The sequence below is a fragment of the Lactuca saligna genome, chromosome 9 (assembly GCF_052625555.1).
Source record: "Lactuca saligna cultivar CGN05327 chromosome 9, ASM5262555v1, whole genome shotgun sequence".
NCBI classification, from domain to species: domain Eukaryota; kingdom Viridiplantae; phylum Streptophyta; class Magnoliopsida; order Asterales; family Asteraceae; genus Lactuca; species Lactuca saligna.
In genome coordinates, this window is record NC_136425.1 from 174336922 (window position 1) to 174348319 (window position 11398).

At 33.4% G+C, this 11398-nt stretch overlaps 1 protein-coding gene across 1 annotated transcript; it reads left to right on the forward strand.

Moving 5' to 3' along the window:
* Window positions 1–274: 274 nt before the first annotated feature.
* Window positions 275–4386, forward strand: LOC145018756 (uncharacterized). Its single transcript, XM_078976604.1, has 12 exons — window positions 275–719; window positions 1007–1116; window positions 1400–1469; window positions 1563–1704; window positions 1794–1931; window positions 2046–2185; window positions 2574–2621; window positions 2912–3022; window positions 3123–3304; window positions 3426–3547; window positions 3650–3726; window positions 4075–4386. Exons 1-12 carry the CDS (start codon window positions 519–521, stop codon window positions 4192–4194), a joined length of 1461 nt encoding a protein of 486 aa, XP_078832730.1. The 5' UTR covers window positions 275–518; the 3' UTR covers window positions 4195–4386.
* The last annotated feature ends 7012 nt before the right edge of the window (window positions 4387–11398 follow it).

The window sequence follows — 11398 nt, forward strand, 5'->3', positions numbered from 1 at the left end:
AGGTATATAATCTTTTCTTTTTACTATGGTTGTTTATATTATTATTGTAACACCTAACAACTGTGAACTCTAATGAATAAATGAAAGGTTTTTGTAAAACCATATTTTTCTATGAACATCTCCCAACACCCCTTTAACTTTATTTTAACAGTGAACATCTCTAACTTGGTTTTATTTTCAGAACTTTAAATACAAGGACTTATATGCATTTATTTAGAATATGAGGGTCTTGAAATGTAAATATAGGGTGACACGCAGATGGCTCGGCTCACGTCAACGGAGCTCGAAGAGATGCACATGGTGTACGACCATTTTCAATTTTCACGCGAAGTCTTGAACAATTTTGTTCTTGAAAAACTCGAATTCAGATGCAGATGCACTTTGATTTGTAAATTAAAATTTAATAAACCTATAAATTCCTGATCACCGATCTACATAACCTAGAATTTTTCATCGATATTCAGAGAAAAAGTTGATTTTTTTTGTAATGAAGGATTCTTCAGAAGTAGTTTAGAACGATGAATCAGATGATGGAAAAATGTTCTTCTGACAATGACGATCCAGAGAAAAAGCAGAAGGAAAAAGAGGATGTTACTGCAGATCCAGAATTCTTTAGCTGCATGCTTCAGCCTTGTTCCGCGAACTCCGATCCTAATTACATCGGGACCCGCCGTCTTCTACTATCTCGCAAGGCTCGATCCGGTGTTCTTCAGCGAAAGGTATTATTACACTTTGCTCAATTTTACTTTTTCTATACTGAAATGTAGTTAAAATCGAAGTTGTTTTCTTCTGATTGTAATTGATACACATTGACGGAAAATTAGTGTGTGTAAATTACTATAGCAATTGTCGAGTGAATATGTTTCAAAAGACATAGTGCGCCTTGAAATCAAACCTCATTAGAGAATGGAGAGAAACATCCTTACTCGGACTTACAAATAGAGTTCCCAAATCGGCAAATATTATGTTAAGCAACAACATAAACTGTTACGATTGTGGTTTGTAGGATTGGAGATGCAATGGCAAAGGCTATGTTGGTTATCGCAATTTTATTACCAGATTGGAGAATCGAATGAAGTTGCAATCACCTAGCCACCTGAGTAGTCCTGGAACCAGGTGATTGCCATTTTTACTTGATGTTCTACTTGCTTCAGCTTCAAATTTCATAAATTCTCATTACTGGATTCACCAAATGAAGTTACACGCCAGAATTATTACTTGCAAACATCCATAATTACACAAGTTCTTTCAGGAATCTAATGTGGTTAGAATATCAATGCAGACACACAAGCTTCAAGTAGTACATTAATCATGAATGTGCAACTATATGTAGAGTGTAATGTGAATCTTGGTTTGATATAATTCTGACATCAGGTTAATTTACTGGTTGATTCATCAGTGGGCAATGGGCACCATCTTCAGGTCCAGCCTCCATTACACATGACATAGACAGCTGGAGTTTTAGCAGGGTATGCTTCATTTCATTATTTTCATCTATCATCTATACTTACCTTTTGATGATTATACCATATCTTTTGAGGTGTTAAATCGTATTATTACAGGATCCAAGTGAAAGCCAAACAGTGAGTCGCACAAACAGTATAAGATCAAATTTAAGTGAAACTGATTATTCACGTAGAAAAACTGAACCAGCATATTCTTTTGTGGGAATGCATTGCATATTTGATGAATGCAAATCCATGGGTAATTAATTTTCCAAGATCAATTCTGTCTCCCCAATCCTTGTTTTATCATTGTAACATTGATTTATTTTTTTTATAATATTTCTCCAGTTACTGTTATAAAGTTTGGGAATATGAGCTCTGATTTACTTGCATTTGGAGCAACAGATGGAACTTTGACAGTTTGTACTGTTTCTGAGCCACCTTCAGTTATGAAGAAGTTAATTGGTCACTCAAAAGATGTCACAGGTCGGGATAACTGGTATTTGCTCTTTAGTCTTTTCTTTAATGATACTTGTTTTATTTCTAAATGATCCTTTATATTGATTGTTATTTGTTAATTATGATCATGTTTGACTTCAGATTTTGACTTCACAATGAACAATCATTACATTGCATCATCTTCACTGGATAAAACTGTGAGAGTGTGGGATATACCAAAGGGCCTTTGCATTCGAGTAATTTACGGAGTTGCCCCTCAGCTATGTATCCGATTTCACCCTGTAAGTGCACTTACACACAGACATCTATAAGCTTTACTTTAGGGTTAAATGCTAATAGAAAAATAATTTCACTTATTTGTCTTATAGCATTGAAATTTACTTTGTATTTTTAGCCATTGTTGTAATTGGGTAGAATTTTCTATGTACAATGCTATAATAGTAAGAAATGAAAGTAGTAATTTTTTTTTTTTATTAATATTGCATATTATATTAGTAATTTTTCTCCTGTAAGTGCTTATCAGAATTTGTAATTTCTACTTGTCTTTTATATGAAAGTAAAAAATAATCAAACTAAATTTTGTAATTTAAGCTTCCCTGTAGGAATATAGTGATTTAGTGAGTATAAATTTTGATTATCTTTTTTTTTTCTTTTGTTTTCCAATTGCAGGTGAATAATAACTTCCTTTCAGTTGGCAATGCAAACAGAGAAATTTCGGTAATAAAAAAATTCACTTGCTGATGTGGCTTTTTTAATTTTACTTTTTCTCTTTTATTAATATTTCTAATTAAAAAAAAATCATTTCAGATAGATGGTTGTTTAAAACAACATTCATTAATCAATTTAATCATGTAATATATACATGTATAAGTTGTCTCATCATCAATTCTTTTCTTTTTGTGAAATTCTATTTTACTTTGTACATTTTAAAGACTCATATATATATATATATATATATATATATATATATATATATATATATTTTTTAAATATAATTCTTGTCTCAGGTATTCAATTTTAGCACAGGAAGATTAACAGATAAAATAGTAGTGGACAGCAAGGTTACTGGCATGGATTATGACAATACCGGGCAATTTATTTTTTGTGGGGATGCACACGTGAGCATGTCAAACTGATTTTTCCATTTTTGTAAACTCTAATTAATCTAAAAAGTAAAAAAAACCCTTACAAATTGTTGATTTTGATTTTATCTTTCAGGGGTATCTATATACAGTATCTGTTAACTCCCATCAAGGTACCTTATCTAGGTCCCATCGTGCTAGAAATAGTAGCAAGAGTAAATCTGAAATCACTACTATCCAATATAGAACTTTCTCTCTCATGACACGTGGCCCTGTTTTACTCTCTTTTTCAAGAGATGGAACTTTGTCTTTCTTCAGGTATTTATCATTTATATTTATTTCACCCACTGTCCACCATCCACTAAAGACGTAAATGCCCTTCTCATCATCATCTTGAAAAAAAGTTGTAGAAAGTTTAAATTGTTTTTTGTTGTTGCAGTGTTTCTTTGGAATTACAAGGGTATTTGACATTACTATGCTCACTAAAACTGGCTCAAAGAATTCATAGCATTCGTGCTTCTTTTTGCCCTTTGCTTTCTCTTGAAAAAGGAGAATTTATAGGTTTGTTTGTAAATTGTAATTAATTATTAATTTTAACCCAAAAATCATATGCTCAAATATTTACTGAGATAAAAGATGCATTTTAAATTTTTGATTGTGAAGTTGCTGGAAGTGAAGATGCGTCTGTTTACTTCTATGACTTAACTCGACCAAAGCATGCATGCGTTAACAAGTTACAGGTTTTTTTTTTTCATTGATCCTGTAAAATTACCAATTTACCCTTTTAAGGATTTAACAGATTTACACTAACAGTGTAGTTTTGGGGATCAAAACCCTGTCATAAGGACGATATTTTGCAATTTACTGTTGTATTTATATATAGCATAGGGACTATTATTGTCATGTAGGCATTTATGTTACAGGTGTATATGTTTTCTCCTTTACAGTACTGTGAAAGGAAAAATATATAAACCAAACATAAATGCAAATATGACGATAATAGTCCCTTGACTATATATAACTACAAATTATTTCTTTAATAATGTTAAAAGATTCATTTTTTTTTTTTTTTAAAATTATGATTTCAGGGGCATGGATGTCCGGTTATCGGGGTTGCCTGGAATCATGGTGAGAATTTTTTGGCCTCCTCGGACTACAGTGGCACTGTCATTGTGTGGAAGAGAGCAAAGACAGATGACAAAAAGTAGACATATGTCTGAGTAAAGTTACAAAAATACCCTCGATTTAAAGCTTACACATACGAAAGAAACTTTTTTACTACTTCAACACACTTGTTATCTCCAGATTGGTCTAAACTTTGTAAACCTTGTAAAATGTTGTATGTGAAGAAATATATAATATAGACTATATAGTATATGTTGATGTAATTGTTTTATGTTTCTACCTCATCCGATTTTTTTTTTATTTATTGTATTTCTAAAAGAGTAGTTGATTTGTAAAATCATGATGTTAGTTAAAAGGATGAAATTGGTTTTTTGTAATTATAGCATCTCCTAGGTTTTCATAAATAATCACAATTTAGGGTTGAATACAAGAAATAACAACATACTTTCGGTGATTTATAATATGTTTTTTTTTTTTTAAAGTACAGTGATATAATTCTATAAAATTTTCAATGTATATTGTCTTGATAAGATAAAAAAATGAGAGAAATAAAATGTCCATACAAATACAAAGTGATTTTAGATGATATATTATTGGGTAGATTTTTCGTTTTTCAGAATATGATGTTCTATTAAGAAAGAAAATGAATACAATGCTACAATTTTGTATATTTTTGAAGTCCAATGCTTTAATAAGGACAAATGGAAATACAAAGCTGTAATAGATATTTGTAACAAAATGTGGGGGTTGCACTTTTAACAAAAATTAGTCACATAAAAATGGCAAATCCAAATCAAGTTATTTATTTATTTATTTTTCAAATGAACACATTAAATGCGAATTACCAAATTTGGTCTTTATTTTTCAAATGAACATTTATGATTTTACCAACTCAACTTAAAAAATGATTGCTATGAAAGCCACTAAATATTTGTTTAATATTTTATTTTGTGACGTGCCAAATATTATTAAAATATTATAAGCCATGAAATTTAAATATTAGATGATGGGGATGGTAACAGATATTGATAACGTAGTTGTTTTGATGGAGACAAATTCTAGGAGAATTTTGGGGAATTGGGGTTCAATTAATCCAAGTGTCACAATGGAAACTCAACTTGATTTTAATTTAATTATATATAAAGTAATAAAGTATCACTTTAGATTAACGATAATATTACAATTAACTAATTATTGTTTTTAAAATGACTGGATTTAATAAATAGGGTGATTTGGTAATTTAATGACATCAAGTTACTCACCAAATAAGAAATTCTTTAAAAAAACAATACAAACTAAAATATAACCGTGGAAACACAAATTATGATAGTTACAAAATGGCCTTGTGATTTTAATGAATTATCATTACCCAAAATACAAACACAAAAATGCGATTGTCATTTGCATTTCATCACGGTTTCACATAAATAACTCAATATTTGAATTGTGATACTCAAGTTACAAAACGAGTCTAATTTTAGTGAATTGTCATTACCCAAAATGGCATTATGATTTTAGTGAAGTGTCAATATTTGACTTGTGATACAATTATTTTAGTGAATTGTCCTTACATAAATTAAACGAATATTGATAGTTTAAAATCATAATCATTAATCCATTATTTTGAAATATATTTATACGATTCGTCTTTAACCTTTAACATCAATATTGCATGACTTCTATTGAACACCATATGTCCTAAATCTATATAATTGCACTAGTAAGGTGCACTTTGACAGCTACAAGCATTGTAACAGTTAGAGTGACATTCAAACACCGGCTCTAACCTGTCATCTAACCAAATATTTAAACATGGAAAAAAAAGATGTGGCATACAAGCTCTACTACATCATAACCAATTGCAAAATGCACATAAGAAATAAGAAAGTAAGAATAATAAAAAATATCCACAAGAAGTTAACTAATGTATATTGAAGAAACTCAATATTCTGCAAGAAGTTAATTTCAACCATAGATGAAGGAAAAATTAGAAAAAAAAGACGATCATATAGAAACACCTTTTTGCAATTGTTGAAGATTACATGTATCTTATAGTTGTTGAATGCAAGACACCTGTAGGTCAATTACTTTTTATGTAACTTATATGTAAAAGTAATTAATGGTTTTTAAAATGGAAAAAAGTATTAGAATGATACTTGGCAAAATAATAAATGGGTTCTATTAGAGTGACATGTGTATTTAAAAAATATTCTTTTATTATAACAGGAAGGAAGATTATGAGCTACACATTATTCTACCTGTGATTGGAATTTAAGAATAGAATTATGGTGTTTATTTATGACTCAAGGGCTGGATGGTAATTTGAAAATAACTATTTAATAAAAGTAATTAGAATTATGTAATTGCTTTTTGTACGAAAGTGTTTTGATATGCTTTTTTCTTTCGTCTATGTTTAACAATAAGATAACCAGTTGTTTAAATGAGTTGATAAATTTATTTCATTAATCATATATGGTTGATTGTTTAGGGTTTATTTAAACATATATTGATTTTTTCTCTAATAAGTTCTCATAATGTCTCCGGGGATCGTATAATCGTTTGCTCTATAAAATCTTTTGTTTAATACAGTCGACAAGCATTAATCTTTCACTTACCACTTATTTCGGACAAAGCATGTGTTGAAATAGAACTTTTTATCTACACACAATTTATTCATAAAGTTTAAAACGGGACCCAAAAGTTTTCAAAGTTGATTATATATCTTATATTATAATTTTTTGTAAAAGAAATTTTTGTAAAAAAGTTTGTTAAAGTATCTCACTTTTTAATATGAAAGTGCAAGTGTATATAAACTAAGAGACAAAACTTTTGTTCTCTAAATCAATAATCATTTTGAAGGTTTTTTAATATATCTTTATATTTCACAAAAATATGCTAGCTTCATTTTCTTATTCTATTACAGGTTTACTGTTGGTGGTTAGTGGCGTATATTTTGTTAGTTAGTTGTTCACGTCTAATGTTCTTTGATGTATATGTTAGATATTTGTACTCTGCTTCTTAGTCGATGAATGTTATTCTTTCAAACCTTTCTCGTTTCTTTCCAAGCTTAATCCACAACATGGTATAAGTGTATGGTTGATTCGTGCTTCGATCACATTTTGTTAAATGTGACTCGAGCATTCGGAGTATTTGGAGCACTTAGATCTCAATGGAGCACTTGAGGTTCATGGAGCAAGTGACAAAGGACTGAATCATCTGACAAATGAACGGATCAAGTGATAAAGAAACTGGTCTTCCAACAGGGGGTTTGGAGCAACTTGGAGTGACTTGGAGCACTTAGAGCAACATGGAGCACTTGGAGCAACATGGAGCATCAAGTTGCGCCATGTAGAAAGAAGTTGTGCCATCCTTGGGGATTTTGAGCCAAATGATAGCATGATGCGCCATCATGTCTGAAATTGCGCCAAGGTGATGATGAGCCAAGGAAATGTTAAGCCATGAAAATGATATTGCTCCATCAAGAAGGGAAGTTGTGCCACAGAGGAGATGTTAAACCATGAAGACGATATTGCTCCATCAAGAAGGGAAGTTGCGTCACGGAGGAGATGTTGCGCCATCATGAATCATCTTGGTACATGATGCACCATCTTGATTCATTTGTTGAGCCATATTGTGTAACGTCCCAATTTTTGAGGCAAAAAATTTCATATTTAATTAAGTAACTTATAAAATAGTTTACCCAAAACATTACCAATGTCATATCAATTTATAAACCGTAACAACGAGTCTCAAAACCATATCATCAATAGTAATAAAAATCAGAGTACAATCCCAGAAAAACTCAATGCGGAAATCATGTGTGTGTAATTTGCTGCTACACCGTCGGCTCCTTCCCCTTGGATGAAGTGGTCCCTGAAACATAAACTGAAACTGTATGCACAAAGCTTAGTGAGTTCCCCCCATCATACCACATACCATACAATCATACATGCTGTTGGGAAATTTTGGGGTCCTCGACCTACCCATGTCAAGCCATTCTGGGGTGCCAACTACCTGTGTCAAGCCATTTTGGGGTGCTGACTACCCATGTTAGGCCATTCTGGGGTGCCTGCCTACCCTCCGGTCTATCTCACCCGGTCACAGGGACTATTTCACCCCTACTACTATCACATAATAACCTATCATAAACATGTTGTCAGACATATCTGGGGTGTCCGACCTACCCTTCGGTCCTAACAACCGATCGGGGGACTATTCCCCTCATACTACCACTATCACATAGAACATAACATACTGGCACATAGAACATATCACGTAATAGCAAAGCAGACAATTATCACAAAGACAATCATCTCAACTGTAATCACTACTAGTAGGCCGACCTTGGTGCCTTAGACCCACTTCTACTGGAAGGTAACTCACCTCAATGTCGCATAGTGTCTGTACTATCCCCGGTGTGAAAATCGACTTTCCTCGACTCCTCAATCCTTACACAACAACTCTTCTAAGTCATCAATTGGTACTCACAACCCCTACAAGGTTCAACTCAAATCCATGTCAAAGTCAACTTTGGTCAAAGTCAACCTCCAGTTGACTTGACTCGCCGAGTTGGTATACCAACTCGTCGAGTCCCTATTCCTCTAAAATGATTCAACCCCCGACTCTACTCGTCGAGTCTAGCAATAACTCGACGGGTCCTCCTTCAACCATAATATCGGGACCATCTTCAACCGACTCGTTGAGTTCACCATTGAACTCGTCGAGTTCATCTCCTTCATAAGAGTGTGTTCGGTCTATGACTCACCGAGTTATATGAACAACTCGTCGAGTCCATCTTCATGGGTTGGGAGATTGCCTTGGACTCGACGAGTTTGCTTATACACTCGTCGAGTCCCATGATTTCCAGTTCTATAATCACATCCATCTTTGTTGAGTCCCTTTCGAGACTCAACCAGACTCCTCAAAACAACAAAGGTTGGGGAACCATTACTCGACTCGCCGAGTCTCAAGAAAAACTCGTCGAGTCCACTAAGTCCATGTCCATAAACTCAATTTCTGTTGAACTCATCTCATCCAAAGGGTAGATCTGACCTCTTAGGGCCGATATAACACGTAAAGTCACGAACTTTACATCCATGCATGGGTCTTTAAGCTCAAAAGGACCAAAAATGAGACCTACAAGATGCATGGGGATCTCATGGTCATATAATTGGCACCTTTATGCCATGAGACCCTTCCAAAGTCCAAGATCTAAATCCATAACTCCAAATTACACCCCACAACCCGAAAATGGCTTAGAAATGCCCTAAAGATACCAAAATCCAAGCCCTAAGTTTGATTAAAGACATGGAAAGTCAAGATTGAATCTTTTTACCTTAAATGAGCTGGAGATGAAACACAATCTCTGGATCTTCTAGCTTCAATTGGAACTCCCAAGCTCCTTTATTCTTCTCAAGCTTCACAACCACCAAAAATGCACAAAAATGGCTTAAAAGCACTCAAAAAAGGCTAGGGTTTCAGTTTAAGGTCTTCTGGAAGTGTGAGGGACGATGGAGGATGATATGGGAGGAGATAAGTTGTTTAAATAGGGTGCAAACCCTCCAATTTAGGGTTTCACTTAGACAACTCCTACTCTCCGATACGGTCTCCCGACTCGTCGAGTAGGTCACTTAAACCCCCGATGAAAGATGAGTCTACTCGACGAGTTGGGCCTCCAACTCGTCGAGTCCCAGAGTAAAGCATGAAGTTTTCTTGAATTAAATACGTACCAGGAATTGGGTGTTACTTATTGATCAACGTATGCTTATAAGATGATGATGCTTAAGAAATACAGCATGTTATGACACCATGATGGATGTTGGGCCATTAGTGATCATGATTCTCCACCTATGCATCATGTTGCTCCACTATGGTCAAGGTGGTCCATCACGTGTGTTGTTGAGGCTCATGGGGTGTATGGCATGTAAGTATGTTCTAGAAGATGCTGCATGGTGAAATATGATTGGTTGTCACCTTTCATAGGCCTATGGGTTAATGGGCTTAGCCCATTAGGGTTTTACATCTGATCCCTCAACTGTAAATAAGGATGTCTGCTTGGTCATTTGGTGTCTTGGATCTTGTATCCTTAGTGAGTAGGACAAATCTCTGGTGATTTGTACTTGTAACATCTGTTTAAGAACTCTGAAATAAAGAATACTCCCCTCCTGCCAGTGGATGTAGGTTACCTTGACCGAACCACATAAATACTGTGTCTTTGTGTGCTTATCGTTTTTTGCTTGTTATCCGCATTACTAATAGGTTTTAAAGGTAACAAAAATCATATTTTTGGCGAAAAACCTAGACCTTAAGTTCGCATACACCCTAAAGGATCTATGTTCTCACTATGATATACAAACAACAATTTGAATTCAAGAACCCTAAAGTACATTGCTATTTTCAATTTAGGAGAATGGATAATAGAAAAAAAATACCTTTTAGTTTATTACTATAAATAAACCAGTAATCCTTCTTTGTAGAACTTCAGAAAGCCATCACAAGAAATCTCATGCCTCTGATGGCTCACACCCAGACCCTAGCAGTTGGAGGCTATTGAAGAGAGATGAGTAGAAGGTATAACTTTTGGTCTAAGGATTCCTTAGATGAGTGAAACCAAAAACCTATGCATTGGGGTATTTATAGGGCTTAAGGAGGTGTATAAAAAAATGTTTCCTTGTGGATAACTCTAACCTTTTTCTTCCCCCCCCCCCCCCCCCAAGCAACCCTAAGCTTCATAAAACTCCTAGAAAAGCTCCTTAAACCCCTCTAGAAACATCCCCTCTCCTAGGGAAGTTCTAGAATCATTTAATGTTTAACTTTTGGATATTGACACTTTTAGTCCTTCTACTTTTAACTAATCCAATTAATCCCAAAATTAATTCCAATTAATTCTCAATTAAATAATATAATTTCTAATTAATATATATTTCTGAAAACATATTAATAAATTATTTATTTTGATTTCTAATTAATTTATTAATCACATAATAAATTAGTATCTTTCTCCAAATAGCATTCCAATCTTTTACTAGGTTTGTGGGCAACCAAAAAGAACTTTTCTAATAATTTAAGTTTATAATAATTTAGATGATGAATTAGACACCTAATCCAATAGTCTCCCACTTGGATAAGTCTTTAACTAAATTATAACTTCCAAATTGAACAAAAAAGTGTTCTTTCCAACGCAATTGTTGAACTCTGTTCTAGTTAGACATTTGTCCGATGATAAGTGATCAATAATTAGATATGAGATATGGATTATAATTATTCTCATTGTCCAAGTTTTGTTTC

Bases quoted from the DNA above. Each gene is read 5' to 3' on its own strand.
- LOC145018756 (XM_078976604.1), top strand. From the start codon at position 519: ATGAATCAGATGATGGAAAAATGTTCTTCTGACAATGACGATCCAGAG. The intron at 720-1,006 runs GTATTATTACAC...TGTGGTTTGTAG, and splicing joins CCGGTGTTCTTCAGCGAAAG to GATTGGAGATGCAATGGCAA. The intron at 3,727-4,074 runs GTTTTTTTTTTT...TTATGATTTCAG, and splicing joins CATGCGTTAACAAGTTACAG to GGGCATGGATGTCCGGTTAT.